Here is a 17,776-nt window from a genome sequence, read left to right on the forward strand (position 1 = left end):
TATCATACCTATCTCACCTAAACTATATTACCTAGTTTAATACATGCTTGTGATAAATTTAGTGAAATATACTTTATAAAATCACAAACTGACAGCTTTGGTTTTTCTTCCTTGTACTATATGCTCTGCTTTGCCATGAAACTTTTCTTACCTTTTTCATTTGACTACATTATGGACTTTTAGTAAGTTTTGTTGGATTGGTCTGTATTTTTTAAGTGTAGTATAACACCATTTCCACTTTACAAAGGAATATAGAGGCTACAGTCTTAGAAGATAGGTTCTTTCCATGTTGTATTGTCATCTCTTTTATATCAATTACCACATTGTAACTTTGTTCATGTAACTTGATCGAGCCTTTAAATTTCATGTTATTTCTGTTCCAAATCAAATCCTACTTTGCCTGAGGATGAGTCCTCTTTGTAATTCAGTGTATGTGTGTGTTGAACACATGTATGCAGTGTATGTGAGTTTGCTTGTCAGTGCAGGTGTTTGTGGACACCAGGGATGGACGTAGAGCTAGCTTGCTTGTTTCTCACATTATTAGTATTATTGTCATATTATTATTATTATTATTATTATTATTATTATTATTATTATTATTTGAAACAAGATTTCTCATGAAACCCAGAGGTAGTCATTTCAGTTGGACTAACAGGTCAAGGAGCCACCCCTGAGATTCCCCTATATCTGTCCTGTTCCACATCCGTTGCTGACTTTGCTGTGTACTGCACCAGCCAGTTTTTAATGTGGATGACGAGGATGCCAATCCAGTGCCTCATGCTTTCATGGCAGTCAATTTATCCACTAAGCCACCTCCCAGCCCTGTCTTTGTAATCCCATCATTATTTTCTATTCTTGTCTCCCTTTTTTTCCTGCCAGAAGCTATTTATCCCTTTTTAGTAACACTTCTTTACTAAGTATAACATGTTCCTTATCAGTGCCAGAGTTTGCCCTACTATGTTTACTTATCTGAAATTACTTTTTCTTTCATTATTTTTTTTCTAATCTAACCAGTCCTTGAAAATTGTGCCTAAGCAACTTTGCTACTGATGGTCTTTGGTGAACTAATTGACTTATTAATTTGTCTACATCTTGACATTTCTATCACATTTATTTTTATTACTCATTAATACTGACCACCTTGAATTTTTTTATTATATTTGCATGTTTAAGTTTTATACAGTTTTCTAAAGGATGCAGGACCATAACTTTTCTGTGTATTCTTTTCAGCACAACATATAGCATAATTAAAATGTGTTCAAAAATAAATAGTAGTTCAATGGGTTATTGGTACGTTGACTGTTCTGTGATTTTTTTTACACAAATATCTCATGTGATTTGCCTTTGTGAACTATTTAATGAAGCCAAATTAATGTGTGCTATGTATTCATTGCTGTAATCTGGTTGTCATTGTTACGTTCCTAATAACTTTATTTTGTAGAAGCTTAAGTGAAAATGGTACATGTTAGAAGACACGAAACAAGGAAAAATTCTAAAACTCAAGTACCTGAGCAAAAATCTCGAGTTGATTGGCGTCGAACTAAAAGAAGTATCTCACAGTTATTTGATAGTGATGAAGAACTTGATAGTGATGAGGAACTTGAAGTTGATAGTGATGAAGAGCTTGAGAGTGGTGAAAGTGTTGATAGTGGTGAAGAGCTTGATAGTAGCAAGAATCCTGGTATTAGTGAAATACCAGAAAAGGAAACAGAGCCTAAATTAATCAAAGTTGAAACTGAGGGAAGCAACAGTAAACCTCTTACAAACACCAGCAATAGTTCAACAGATGAAGAAAAAATGAACAAAACTGAACATGATTTACCAGACGATGAAAATCGTCCATCAGGTCAAGAGAAGGGTGATGTCAACAGGCATACCAAACAAAGCGTAGAGGAGGATATGGAAGATGAATACATCAAGCCTGGAAAAAGAAAAAGGCTGTCTTCTGTAATGTATGACAGTGATGACAGTGATGACAGCGATATCCTAGTTAGAAAAGTAAGTGCTAAACGTCCACGCAGGGTGGTCGAAGATGAATGTTCTTCTTTGGAAACAGAACAAGAAACCCCTGAAAAATCATTAGCTGCTCGAAAGCGAGAACATCACCAGAAGCTAAAGGAACTCTCAGAAAGATCACGCCAGAGACAAAGACGCAATAGTGGTAGAAATTTTGAGGTGTGTTTTATTTTGTTGGTTTATTGTTGTTAAATTTTTACTTGAAGGTAGCTTTTATAAATACTAAAGTACCGAGTCTATTCTATTTCCAATAAGTTAGAATTTTTAAATAGGCATCTTTGACTCTTGTATTATTTTATTTAATAATAATAATTTATTGTGCACCTCACTCTGTCTTTTAAAAACATTGAAAGACTATTTGTTGTTCTGTATGGTCTTTCCCATTCTTAATTACTTATATTTTAATGTTTATTTTAAACATTTTACATCACATAACCAAAGTCTATGCTTCTTCAATTTCAAAAGTTCAATAGTTAGCCTTAAAATATGTGTTTAAGTATGTGAATTGATTTTTTTGCCTTCAGATTTAATTTTATAGCCATATGGGCTTGTTAAAAGGCATAATATTTACTGAAGCATTTATTTTCATTTAATTAGGACTCTGAAAAGGAATCTTGTTCAAGTACTGATGAAGATGAGGATGAGGACGATTACAAATATGATGAAAATGGAGATGATTATATGATTGATGATTTTGTAGTACAAGATGAGGAAGGTGATGAAGAGAATAAAAATCAACAAGGAGAAAATTTGACTACATCACAACTGAAATTAGTAAAACAGAATTCTCTTTGTAAGTTAAATATAGACAGTTGTTTGTATCTTGTTCGAATCATTACATAAAGCATTAAAGCCTATTAATATCATCTTCTAAACATTGGTAAAGAACGATGGTTTTATGTTAATGTATTTTAAATTTTAACAATAAGAGATTATTCCACTGGTTTTAATAATTCATTTCCCTTATAAATTCAATGGACCCCAGCCAACAAGCATTTATTTTCATCAGGCTAACTTTTGTCAGTATTTACCACTATAAATACAATTGAAAACACATTTATTAATTAAAATAACATTAGAAAACTTATTGATAAAAACATTTTATAGAAAATAACTATTTTCCAAAACAGAAGACTGGCATTATTCTAAGTTCTTTGAAATCACTTTGAAGATGCATTTTTTAATTTATATGTTTTGTATGTGTACCTGTGTGAGTTTATATGCATGATATGCATATATGCAGGTGTCCACAGATGCAGGAGGGCATTGGATTCCCTGGAACTAGATTTAAAGGGAGTTGTAAACCTCCTGATGTGGTTACTGGGAACTGGACTGAGTCCTGTGCAAGAGCAATAAGCACTGTTAACCACTTAGCCATCTCTCCTGCCCCATTAGATCTCTTTAATGTGATCTTACCAAAGGGCAGCTGGATTCTTATATCTGAGTTGCTTTCAGTCTGCTGTAATATGCTGTTTTGTTGAAGTGCATGAAACAGTTTGCCTCACTCTGATAAATAACTGGAAAAGGGAAAAACATTTTCATAGTAGTTCCAAAATAATTGTGGATATTCTCATCAGATAGTGTTAATACACAAAAATCCAACAGGTGATACTTTCCTGAAGGTTAGTTGTAATGTGGAAACTGCAACCATATAAATGAACTTTTATATAGATACTCCATATCTTCACATGTATCATCATGATTTTTATTAATATCTCTTGATATCATCAGAATATTTATCAGAATATTCCTATAATATTGAGAAGTTGTCATATGCACAGTTACTGCATATAAGTTTTTCAGAAGTATGTTTTTTTTTTTAACTTAAAAAGTTGGCTTATCAACAAAAGCAGCAAGTTATACTTAAGGTGACAGGATCACATTGTTCTGTCTTGAGAAAACATTTGATGAATATTATTGAATATCTAGTTTGTCATTTTTCTTTCATGTGAAAATGATTTCATGACAAATGAAGCTTTGCCCCAGTTATAACAGTTGCATGAGTGATTTTCCCTCTATTTTGCTATGCAGTATAAGTTTATTCTATAGAGTACTAAAAAACTTGCTTATTAAACTGGAGATTAATGATAGTAATTATTTTTACTATTTCATTGAGGGTATTCCTAAGTAAGAGGATAGTTTTTATCATCAGTGCTTCACTGTGGTGACTGCCATCATTTTTGTCTGGTACTAGTGCTATTTGTGAAGGGGCAGCTGTTTTGCCAATTGTACTTTTGTACTATCAGTAAGATGTCAGAAAAATATAGTGTTTTAGTATTGATAATTGCATGGATCTTGCTAATATCCTTAATAGATGAGGACAGTATACTTACTCTAAAACCACAGGTTTTTATCAAGCTTTTTGAATCTTCACACAAAGAGTGAAGCCTACCAAAATTAGGAAATTTCCGTGTGTGTGTGTGTGTGTGTGTGTGTGTGTGTGTGTGTGTGTGTGTGTGTATGTGTGTAATTAATATGCTTTTAAATAAGAGAATTTGAAAAGTTGGAATACATCTAAATATATATATCACTACTTAGGTACCTATGATTTTACATAAATTCAAGTATTGTTTTTGTGATGTTTTACAGTTCATAGAAACAGGTTCATTTATTCGAGAGTTCATTCTTCCTAAATATTATTTTAGGAAAGTCATATTTACTAAAATTAGCTATAGCAGTTTGACTTGTATCCCATAATTTGTAATGAAACAGGTCTAAGAATCATTCATATTTCAAGAAACTTGGCAAATTAAGGAAGAAAATGAGGCATTTTCAAGTTAATCTCTAACTTTCTTATCAACAGGTACTACTAGTTCACTTGCCACTTGGGCATTTGCATTAAACAAATACTTAAGAGACAAACCATCATGATGGATTCTTTATCTATACTGTGTTAGATTATGTGCAAAACCAGTATGAGTAAAGTACATCTAATTCCTTCTCTGCCTACTCCGTGTACTCCCTCACCCACACAGTTTCTCTGTTTTTGACTTCTTACACTAGTGTGAAACCTTTGTTACAATTGATGAGCCTATCTTAATACATTATCATTAATTCATAGTTCACATTAGAGCTCTCTCTTATACCTCCCAAGCATTTTGACAACTGTCTAATGGCATACCCATCAGAATAGTTCCAGTGTCCTAAACTGTCCTTATCTGTTACTTTTTTTAATGTTCTCCACAGACTTGTGTATTTGAATACTTATTTACTGGTAGTGGCACTGTTTGGGGGAGCTGTGAAAACTTTAGATGGTGGGACATGTTGGAAGAAGTGAGTTTCCAAGGACCAGACCTTAGAAATTACAGCTCAAACCCTGCTTCTGGCTAAATGTCACCCACTTGCTTGCTTGTTCTCATTTTCCCTTCACTGCTTCACCGTGATGTAAAAAGCCTCATGCCTTTGCTGATGCAACTATAAGCTGTTCTTGATGCCATGGTCTGTACCCTGTAACAGTCAGACAAAGTAAATCTTTCTTTCCTTAGGTTATTTCTTGTCAGGTATTTAATGATAGCAATGTGAAAAGTAGTAAATGTACATTTCCACCTTTTCTTCCTAGAACATTAGGAAATCATTGATTTATTTTTTGTCTCCATAGTTTAAACATTTCCAGAATGTCACATAATTAAGAACACCACAGCATGTAACTTTTCCTATGGTTTCTTCATTTAACTGTGGATCTTGTGTTTCACCCCATGACAAAACCAGATACCATAGCTCACTTACTTTCATTGCTGAGTAAAAATGCATTGTGTGGATTTGCTACAGTTTATGCACTCACCTGTTGCAAAACATCTTTATTGATTCCATGTTTTTGGCAATTATGAATAAAACTAATATAAACATTTGTGTTCAGAATTTTCTGTGGGCATAAGACTCTCTCTCACTTGAATAAATTCCAGAGATCTCTGGGTTTACTTTTAATATTAAATATCTCTATCTCAAGGCTTTGTATTTCACTTTCTATGTAATCTATTTTATTTTGTATGTTCTGTAGTTGTAGTAGTCTTTCTCAACAAGTTGTGTTTCTTAACTGGTAACAGTATTCTTGTTCTTCCTTCCTTGAGTTGACATGTCCTATGAGCCACTATTCTAACTCTTTTTATTCCTGTTTGCTGTAGAAACATGGGCTCTGGGTAACCTGTGTTCACTAACATATTCTTCATTTCTTCTGTTAACCCAGTATTGCTTTGTGCTTTGCTGCCACTGGCCACTATTAGTTCTTGAATGTTTCTCTTTTGTAGCTTCTGCTCTACCACTCTCTCCTGCCTTTCCTAATTTTGCACTAATCTCCCATTTGCCATTCAGCTTTTGTATATCCCAGTGTTTCATCATCAACTGCCTTCATTTAGCTTGTACTTGGGGCAGTTTCCCATTACTTTAACCCAGTATATAGACAAAAAATTCCCCAAAATTTAACTCCAGGCAAGATTTCTCCTGAGTATAAGGTGCAAATTTTCATCAACGTGGTGGGCATGTTTAATCTGAGTATCTTTTAGACATCTCTAGCTCAATAAGTAGAAAACCCGAGTAAGAGATATTGTCAAGGAGTTGAGATAGTAGATCAACTGTTTTTAAGGATGGTTATATAATTTCATACATTTATCAGAACTGGACATCAGAAATAATTTTTAGTATATAAGAAGTAAAGCCCAATGAAATAAGTATCTGACTTCTAGAAGAAAAGGTTGGATGGTTGGCTATGTTCTGTCTTTGTTATAATCCTACTCATTTGTGTGTGTGTGTGTGTGTGTGTGTGTGTGTGTGTGTGTGTGTGTGTGTGTTTGTGTGTGTGTGTTTTCATTTCTTTTTATTTCATTTAAGATAGGAACTTACACTGTCACCTAGTGTGGCCTGGAACTGTGTTGCCCGTCCTGATTTCAAATTAATATTAATCACCCTGTCTTCACTCTGAAAAGTTCCAAGGATTGCAGTCTTAGGCTACCACTCCCAGTTCTTAAGTCTTCGTGGCATTTTTATAGGAGTACATTGTTAGTTGGGTGGGTGACTAAAATATAGTGTCAGAATATTCCTGGATCTTATGGATGGAGATAAATGCTAATCATGAGTAGAGTTTTTGTATATATCAGAGCTAATAAAACAAAAATTTAGAGTTTAAATGTGTGATTAATTAGTACTTTTGGCTTATCAATTTTATGTACAATGCAGTTAACAAAATTTAAGCAATTTTTGATTAGTCAAGGAAATAAGTTCTAAAGGTTGCTGTAAGTTAATTCTTATAAATTCAAAACATTTTTTTCTCATTAAGGCAATAGCCTATATGATGAACAGTGAATACCACTCTGTGACTCATGTTAAATTATAACTGAAGTGGCATTCCCACATTCATTCTGCCAACTTCTACAAGAATTCATACTAAGTGCAACTCAAGAGAAGCTTCTCCTAACTCTATATTCAGTGTACGGTTGAAAAACAAAATTGGCCATCAGTGGTAGCACACGCCTATAATCCCGCACTAGAAGGGAGAGGCCGATGGGTCTGTGAGTTCAAGGGAAGCATGGGCTATACAGGAATTTCCAGTTCAGCCAAGGCTACACAGTTAGATCTTATCTCAAAAACAAATGGGTGTGGGTTTCAACTCATTAAAGACTAGGGAAGACATTTGTCATTTCTCATCACAAGCCATTGGCCAAGAGTTACATGTATGCCACTTCAGGACTAGTTTCCTCCTTCATGACTGAAACATGACAGTTAAGTCTTCCTCTATTTTCATCAGCCCTGTAAATATCTGTTTATATTCTGAGTTCACAGTTCTTCTGATAGATATGGAAGGTGGTTGAAGGTCACATATCAGACTTGCATAGTTCACATGCCAGAAATACTGTACACAGGTGGAAGAAACAGGAAAACACTGTTAGGCAGACAGTAAGAATTGCATTCGTCCTTTAGCACTCTATCCTATCATATGTTCAGACAAAACTGAGTAGTAAAAGTGAAAAGAATACATTTCAGCCAACCACTGTGTCATTAGAAAACTGGACATTAGACCAAGAAAATAAACAACTTAGTTGCCAGCTAGCAATTCAGATAATTCTATAAGTGCAACAAAAAGTAAGCCTAAAAGAAATATTTGTTTGGATTCAATGTGCATGTTTTTAAATGTATGGGTTTTTTAAATTACTAATAGGATCATTTGTTCTTTATGTGACCATTTTCAAGTGAGAACCACCATTTATAATGAAACACTAGATGTGTTCTTTATGAAATGAAGAGGACAGAAAATTTTCCTATTTCAGGTGTACTTGAGCAGTTCATTAAGATGTAAGAACAAACTAAATAGAACTATAGATGGTCTCTGATTAACAGTGGTGTGTTTGTGCATGTGTGATGGGGCTGGAAGCAGAGCTTTAATTTCAATCCCCAGCCCAGATGAGGTGTCCTTAAGGAATTTTCACGTTATTCCACTTTCTGTTACTGTTTCTCCTTGAATGCAGTCAACACTTGCTGTATACTTTGCTCTGTCAAAGCACGTCAGAGACTACAGAGAAGATAGATAAACCTTGAGTGGGCTGATGCTCAGCTAACCTCAATTTTCACTTTGGCCTTCACAGGGATGATCTGACTCATTTATTTTGGTTTTAGAAGAAAAAAAAACAATTTAAACTGCACTAGCTCAATTATCCATGTTGGAAAAAAATATTTTCTGCTTAGGATAAGTTTCTTGTGAGGTAGGTAAAAGAGAATCAGTATTGAAAAAGACATTTGCACCTAGGATGATGACATGTATATATGTGTGTATATAAGCATAATGGCTATGTTTCTAATTTAACCACATATATAGAATTAAGAGAAATAATATGAATATTTTAAGAGCAGGAGTGTATGTTGAGTTTCTTTCCGTAGTTTTCTACATATATTCTGTCTTCCCTGAGTGTGTGCAGGGATAGAGAGGAACTGTTAAAAAGGAAAATTTTCCTACTCTACCTCTACCTCTCATGCTATATGTATGCTTTCATTTCATAAGACAACATATCAGCTAGCCATTCACTTCTTTCTGGGGGAGTATTTATAAATTTTCTCTTGGTTTGGATGCGAAAGCAGAAATAATGTCATCAGAACTCCTTAACAATACCCATCTCCAGCTCTGTGGTGTCTTGGGAGGCTCATCTTCCAACATATCCACGAGAAGCTATTTTGAAATTAGTAAAGGATCTCAGTAAAGTAGCCAAAATAATAGTGGATATACAAAGCTCAATTAGTTTCTTCTATACTAGAAATAAATACTTAAAGGATATAATTAATGAAAATTCCTTCTACACCACCAACAAAATAAAGTCCTAAACCCAATTTTAAAATTATGGCAGGCTTTGTAGGAAAAGAAAAACAAAACAAAACAAAAAAAAACCCAAACCCCTTACAATGAAATAAGAAAGGAAACATGAGCATGATCTGAAAGTACTCTACACACCACAAGAAGTCTTTCTTCTGCAGTTGAATTAAAAGAACAAATGCAAAAGAATAAAGTGAATTTTGAAAAAGTAGTAATTGAACAATTTCTCATTCAGTTGAAATAAGTAAATCAGGGCAGAGCTGACATGAGAAAAACATCAAGATCAATAGGAAGGATGTTGAAGCAAAATGTCAGCATATATCCAGCTAAAAGATGCAGGAAATAGCAGAATACTTAGATAGTAAATGGAACATGGAGGAATTGCTTGGTATCTTAGAAAAATAAAATCATACATAATAACAAATCTGACTTCTTTATCTTTTTCTGGATTGAAATGATCATAAAGTGCATGCATAGCATGCAGGAGACCCTAAGTACAAACCTCAGTATTGCTAAACAAGAGATGATCATGGGGAGAAATTTTTAAGTAAATCTTCAAGAATATTCTACTGACATTCATCCAATATAGGTATTAGAACTAGTCCTGAAGGAAGCCTGGGCTCCAAACCTAGTTCCAAGCCTCTGTTCTGTTTACTTGTAATCTTTGAGATCTTTGTCACTGAGAGTTGTCATTTTTCCTTCTAGGTCAGAAATTTGAATTTTATATTCTCCAATTCTCAATCCAGTTCTGTGTTTGAAAGATAATGCCAAATCTACCACCTATGCAAGGGACACGAATACAAAGTCTGGAGGAGGAGACTGCCTGGTACTAGCCTCCAGCTATATGATTTTAAGAACCCTTCTCATCATCTCTTCTTTTCAGTTTCCTCAACTAAAATTATACCAAGGGCAACACCTCCTTGATTAGCCCTCTAGAAATAGGCAGTGCACATAAATGCTTCAGGCGATGACTGGTATTTTCTTCCTCAGTTTTGTTATCTTTCAGTTGGAAATACTAGGAACATTATCCCAGCACTGTCCACCATTTACTCAAATATGATGAAACCAGTGTCTCCTTTGTAAGGAGATTCTGATGCACATGGCTAGGAAGAATATCCTGTGGTTAGGAAGTCACCCAAGCAATGCTGATCTCTGTCCTTTCCTCCAGCTCCTGAAGGGGAACTTCCAGATCCTTTGAAATAGAGCTGTAGCTCTTAAAATTCCGTGGCAGAGGAGTAACACTGGGCATTAGCACATTGAAGTGAGGTTAAAAAAAACTCTGTTGCATTTGCTTGATGGTTAAACTTAGTCCCAAAGTGATTGAGTTTAACTTTCTTTCCCCACAAGTCTGTAAATAATTTTTAACTCAGAATTATATACCAACTTTCTTTTACAACAGTGTTGAAAAATCTAGTCACAGGTGAATTCTTTTGAAGTATTACTGTACTTTACTTTCCCATTAGTGTGTGTGTGTGTGTGTGTGTGTGTGTGTGTGTGTGTGTGTGTGTGTGTGTGTGTGTGTGTGTGTGTTTAATAGTCTTGTATCCTCTAATGACACAATTGCTGCTTTTGGATTTTCAATGGTAAGCCCCCTAAAGTCTAACAAATTACTTCTGTTGATATTTAAAATTTGGCACCCCCTGGAAAGAGTAGAAACTGAAATTTCCCTGAAAGTCTAGAAACCTTACACAGCCCTTTTAGCAAACAAGTAAAACACCCTCTCGGTGTTCAATCCATTTTATCAACTGGAAATAAACCCCAATCCATTCATGATTTCCAAGACTATGTCCTGTTTTTCTCTTCAGTCCCTAATTAATCATCTTCCACATTTCCAGTCTTAGTTTACAGGTAACTCCAGCAAGGCAAGTGTTCTTTGATGATGATTTGAATCATGGGAAAGAGGATTTGCAGAGAACATTTCCATACCCCATAGTAAATTCTAGCCCCAGAGTAACAAGAAAAGCACCATTACCTGGCTTGTCACCATGATTAAGTCACATCTGAGGCTAGCTTAGAGAGACTGTAATGGCATTATGTGTGTAGTGTGGTAAAGAGAAGGCACAGCTCTTTAAAGTGGTGTGGGAAACCCTGCGTCTGTGACAGGATAAGGGATAACAGAGCTGTTATGCCCACTGAGATTTCAGTGAGTAGTTGTTTCCTGAGCTGTGTCATGTGTAGCATGGTATCGTCTAAAGCATATTAAACAGTCTATTTGGGAGGCTTTCTTGCCTTTTTCTTTTATTCTGGTTAATCATTTCAAGTAGACATGGATTATTTTGATTTTTCACAGTGTATCTCTCAGGGTTCTCTGAAGAATTTCCCCCTTTGTAAGTCTGAGACCATTTTAGATAACATCTAGATACTTTGGGTTAGAAACAATTAAATTTGGAAAATGGATATTTTTAATTGCCCCAAGTCACAAAAGCAGATACAGAATGAGTAAAATTTGTGCAACCAGTTTCCTAGCAGTGGAAGGGGGCCTATTGCAGTCATCTTAGTTTTGCCTTCTATATCCTAATAATTACTTTAAATTAATTTCAGATTCTTTTAGTGACCACTATACTCACTTTGAAACAGTTGTGAAGGCTCTTCTGATCAATGCTTTCGATGAATCTTTTCTGGAAACCTTGTATGGTAAGTTCATAGTACCACTGGAACATTTTAAAATTTTTCCTAAATAGCTTTTGAAATTAGATGAAGCAAAGCTAAGACAAACCATTCTTAAATTTTGCCAGTTGTTCCTTCTAGAATAAACTACACTATAAGTGCATTCACATGAAAGGCTTGTTAATTTATTTGAGATATAGATGGTAAGTATGTGACAAGTCATTGCTCTAAAAGATTCTACAGTGAATTTGTGAATATAGAACATACACCCATAAAAGAGAAGGCTGCCTCAACATTCTTGTGCTTTCTCAGGTCCTCGAAGAATTTGAATTTCACCAAAAGGCCATGCTATTTTCTGCATCTGTGCCCTGGCCCATGCTGTTCTCTGTAATATTCTAGGTAAATGTAAAATATTTCTGTTGTGAAAAGTATGAATACTTTTCATTGCCTTGCTCATGGCACTCTCATTCTGAGTATGGTCCTATCCATATATGTGAATTCCTGTGTTGTGTTGAAAATATATCTCTGTTTTCTTGCCTTACCAGAGTATAAGAAATTAAACTTTTAATATATACACATCTCCAAAACACAGAATCTGACATTTCATTCATAGACTATGCATATGTTGTACCGAATACCTATCAGTGCCTAAATAAGATTTTATTCATAAGTTATAGAACACATATTTCTTGAATGCCATATGGTCCAGGCATTATTTGAGGATTGGTGATATGGTAATTTCAAACCACAAAAGGTAAGGAAACATTAGATTTATATCTTTTGTGGTTTGAAATTAACAGACAATAAGTGAGTAAACAGCATAATATGTGAATGAAAACTAGTATGTACTTCTTGTGGGAATAGGTATGCATAGTTGGATAATAAGAAGAGAAGCTAATGGACATTAGATAGATGAGAGAGAGAGAGAGAGAGAGAGAGAGAGAGAGAGAGAGAGAGAGAGAGAGTTTTAGGTAGGGTTTCTATTGCTGGGATAAATCAACATGACAAGAAAAGCAACTGGGACAGGAAAGGGTTTATTTGTTTATTTCAGCTTATAACTCTCAGATCACACTCCTTCACTGAGGGAAGTTAGGACAGGAACCTGGATATAGGAGCTGAAGCAAAGCCATGGAAGAGTGCTGAGAATTGGCTTACTACCCCTGACTTGCTCAATCTGCTTTCTTATACACACAGGACTACCACCTGTCCAGAGGTTGCACCACCCACAATGGGCAAAGCCCACAAACATTAATCACTAAAACAATTGTACAAACTTGCCTAGGCAAGTCTTACAGAGGAATCTTCTCAATTGAAAGTCCCTCTTCTCCGATTTGTTAAGTTGACATCTAGCCAGGACAGATTGATAGGTAAACTATAATATATTATAACATATATATGTGTGTATGTTATAATATATTTATATATTAACTATATATGTGTATATATAACATATATATGAAGATTGGACAGATTGGCCAAATAATGTAATGAAGTATCTTTTAAATATAAAGATTAGTAAGGTGAATATATTAGTTTACTTTATATTTCTGTGACAAAAGCAATACTGACCAAAAGCAATTTAGGAATTAAAGGGTTTTTTGGCTTATGTATATATACTAGGTCACAGTTCATTGAGGGAAGCCAAAGCGGAAACTTGGAGACAGGAAGCGAAAACAAAGGACATAGAGGATTGCTGCTTCCTGGATTCCTTTCCATGGCTTGCTTAGCTTTCTTATATAACATAGTCCTACCTGCCCAGGGGTAGGACTATTCACAGTGTGCTAGGCCTTCCCACTTCCATCATTAATAAATAAAATGCCCTACACATTTGCCTATAGTTAATCTAATGGAAGTATTTTTTGTATTGAATTTCCCTCTCCCAAACACCAACCAGGACAATTGACCCCCTTATCAGTTTGATACATCAATACATTACTATCATAACATAACCCTTCCCTTCTAGCTTGTTTATAATATTTCATATTTATATAAATATCTAATATAGAATATATTCCAACTTTTAAAAGCTCCAGTCGTTACAAATTGAAACACTATTCAGTACTTGGACTGAAACTTCACAATCCAGGCTTCCATTGTCTACATTGCTTTCAGCGTTCTTATCTTTCAGGATCTCACAGAACAGCCCTTTAAGCTCCAAGCACTCAATGACTTATCCAATCCAAAGTTCCAAACATCTCCATAATCCTTCCAAAATATTGTCAGCTCTGTCACAGAAATATTCTACTTCCAGATCCAATTTCTGTATATAGTCTCCTTTATATTAAAATACTAACCAAAGGCAATTTGGGGGAAAGGGTTTATTTGGCTTGCATATATTGGGTCATAGTCCATTGAGGGAAGCCAAGGCACAAACCTGGAGGCAGGAACTGAAACAGAGGCATAGAGGAGTGCTGCTTACTGGCTTGCTCTCCATGCCCTGCTCAGCCTGCTTTCTTATACAACTCACCTTGTATTTAGAGAGGTTTGTATCGAGTTAGACAAAACCAAACCAGAACATACATACATACATACATACATACATACATACTGATAATGCTATTATGCTTACAGTCAGAGTATTCAAGAACAACTAAGAAGACCGATGTCATAGTGCAGTGAGTCAGGAGTGAGGGTAGAAGACTTCAAAGGAGCTAACAGTGGAAAGAAGGCTTTTAATTCATGATATAGTATTTAAATCTGTAGTGACTTAATAACTATAATAAATTTATTAGCTACATTCATTTGGAAATACATTTCTGAAGAAAGTAGAAAAATGAAGCTTAGCATCACAGGCCATGACAAAATAAATATAAATTGAGAACAAACTATTAGTCAAATTAGGAAAGCAAAAATGACTGTAGTGTGCAATGAGGGAATGAGGGGGAAGACAGGCAGAATAGGCTTTTCCAGTGTGTTGTCAGGAGTTACCGCTGGATCAAGGATGGAGCCAGCTGCAGGAGTCTGTAAAGCATCATCAGTAATTCAGTGGTTATGCAAATGCAAAACAGTTTTAAAGGAAAGAGAAAAGGTTCTGTGCAAGCCTTTTTCTTGGGGTTCCTTCTGCTGTCAGATGTACATAATAAAAAAAGGTTGGTGTTTACAGGAAGTTATTAGAAGCTGTGCCCTGTTTTCTGCCCATGTGCTTCCAGGAAATGAACCGTTTACTTCATCATTTCCTAATTTAAAATATTTACAACTAGCTAGCCATCTTTCTAAAGCTCTTACACATCCATAATGTTCAGTTGATTCAGTATTTCAAGTGTTCTACTGTTTTTTGTTATCTGCTCACAGCTGGCACCAGGAAGAAGTCGTATGCACAAGATATGTTGACATCTCTTCATTATTTGGATAATCGCTTTATTCAACCCCGTCTAGAGAGTTTAGTCTCAAGAAGTCGATGGAAAGAACAATATAAGGTATATAGTTTGCCTTTTAATCTCTGGTAAGAACATGGGGACAGTGGCCCTCTCAAGATTTCAATATCCAACCAGATGAAATCATTTTCTGAAGTGTTGCCATTCTGCCTTGTTAAATAGTAACTGATTTTAATTTCTTTCTCAAGTCTTTATTGTTTTAAATATCCACACTAATGTCTTCAATAATTAAATGGTTTTAAATAATTTCAGAGCATCTCTAGGGCTTGGCCTATCTTAAAATGAGGAGGTTGTCTTATAAGATGGTTCCTCAGGGAAGAAAGTCACATAGATGAAGAAGTTTGAAAAGACAGCATCTAACTTAAACTGCTTCTGTATTGGAGCACTTTTCTGAGCACTGATTCATGAATCTATACCTCAGATCTACAAGAGGGATTTAGACAGCAGCATTTCTCAAATTATAGATCCCATGAGGCTGTTTCTCTTGAGATACTAGTTATTCCTTCTACTGTTTTTTATATTTTTGTGTATATATGCTTGAAGTGTGTATGAAAGTATATGATATGTGTGTGAATGAGGACACATCCTGCCACAGTCTACTGTGGGAAGAGGACAACACTCAGCACCCAGCTTTTTCCTTCCACTGTGGGTTCCTGCAATCAACTTCCATCATCAGACTTACATGACAACAAATAGTTTTACTCGGGAGCCATCAATTCAGACCTGTCTTAGGGTGTTTGATTTCCATAAAACAGTATGAAAGATACTGAGTTACATCATGTTTGACATACTCTCAAACTTAAGATTTTATAATTTTAGCAATTTGGGAATTTGACATTTTAATGTAAGAATTACTAGATCCTTTGTTATTTTCCAGCTTTGTATTTTAGTATATTTAATGGCAGAGGATGAACTATGTTATATTTAAAGGTACCCCTATTGCTGATATTCTATTTTCTAATGATTAATAAGAGGAAAATGGTAGATAATAGACTTTAAAATTCCTTAAAATCTCCTTAGCAGTTCAATAGTTTCTATGCTCATTTACTTCAAAAACTTAGTTTCATCAAGAACCCTTCCGCCTGAACTACACCTGATGATAGTAAATGGTTCACTTTGAGGGGCAGTCAGGGACTTACAAATTCTAAGATTTCAAGTTCAAGGATGCCTTGAATTTAGAACCACCATGTATATCTTCTCATTTGTAGATTTTAACACCTCTGGATCCCCAGTTTATTCCTCAGATGTAAATATATAATATATATATATATAATATATATATATATATATATATACTTTTAAGGAAAATAGATATTTATTTATTTTAGGTAAAATGCACAAAATAATTGTTATAGTATTATTTTCTTTAATACAAATAAAAATGTTACAATTTTAAAGAATATTTAGCTGTTGACTAATGATTTACATGTGAAATGTATTAATTACTTAATTTTAAAAGTAAGTCCAAAAGGGAGGAACTATTCTCTCCTCTATTTACAATGAGGAAATGTAACCACAGGAAGCAACATTCCACAGCTATTAATTTCACAGGCCAGTATTTAATAGTTTAAAACTATTAAATACTTTAAAACTCAGACCTTGAAATTATATTATGCTTGTCACACTGGCATGTTATAGTGGATTTTAAAAACCCAGGATGATATAACAATAAGAAACACAGAATTGTGAGACAGATGATTCAGTAAAGTCTTGGGGTACACTGAGTTATACTGCAAAAGATAAAGTAACATGAAGAAAACTCACTGATTCAACCCAGAAAAATATGTATGCCAACTTACATATGGAGTGCATTCTGTTCATAGTAGTCACCCACAAAACCAAGCTGTTTGAGCTTTCATCTTACTGTCCTATCACAGCACCACAGAAGCAGGAAGGGAAGAGGGCTAGTCTGGACCTAAGTCTGTTAGTGACATGCTGTGAAGTGTGAAGAATTTGACAGGTAAATCAGAAGTGTTGCAGATCACACAATATGTAAAGGATCGGTGTTTCATCTGACTGGTGTAGGGGATGAATGTGGATTTGTAACTGTGCTAGCAACATACTTAGTGTGTTCATTCAAGTGTGATATTAAAATACACTGCTAATAGAACATGACTATACAGCACAGCCTGCATGTGAGCACATTTACTCGGGTACAAGTAACTTCATTGTTAATACAGTTTGCTTATTTCGAACAGTGTTTCTCACATTGTTCATTCATTGATAATCCAGTCACCAGACAGCCCATCAGTACTGGACATGGAACATTATTAATTGCAAGGTGCTTATTTTCACAAAACAAAGCAGGTGACTGTAGGAGAATTAAGTTATTTGCAGAATATTTTGAGGAAAATGTGACTTAACTCATGCACTGAAGAATGAATGGAATTTTTTTTTCAAATTCTAACTAGCTTAAATGAATTTGTCTTTCTCTTATCCTGAACTTTTGTTGCTCATTTTCCTACTTAATATCTCATTGATGCTACTT

The 17,776-nt window shown here is 34.8% G+C and overlaps 1 protein-coding gene across 8 annotated transcripts in view; it reads left to right on the top strand.

Annotated features, from left to right (window-relative positions):
• Ccdc82 (coiled-coil domain containing 82) overlaps positions 1-17,776 on the top strand; it is a 36,445-nt gene that overhangs the window by 4,309 nt on the left and 14,360 nt on the right. For 7 of the 8 annotated variants that reach the window (XM_027415149.2, XM_027415148.2, XM_035443450.1 and 4 more), the window contains 4 exons: positions 1,442-2,175; positions 2,614-2,809; positions 11,849-11,941; positions 15,206-15,330. In XM_027415149.2, coding sequence (XP_027270950.1) covers positions 1,456-2,175; positions 2,614-2,809; positions 11,849-11,941; positions 15,206-15,330 — 1,134 coding nt within the window. In that variant the 5' untranslated portion in view covers positions 1,442-1,455. Of the gene's footprint in view, positions 1-1,441; positions 2,176-2,613; positions 2,810-11,848; positions 11,942-12,226; positions 12,314-15,205; positions 15,332-17,776 lie in introns of those variants that run through there. The other variant, XR_004769555.1, reaches the window with a different exon arrangement.

This window comes from Cricetulus griseus, chromosome 4, assembly GCF_003668045.3.
Source record: "Cricetulus griseus strain 17A/GY chromosome 4, alternate assembly CriGri-PICRH-1.0, whole genome shotgun sequence".
Lineage (NCBI taxonomy): Eukaryota > Metazoa > Chordata > Mammalia > Rodentia > Cricetidae > Cricetulus > Cricetulus griseus.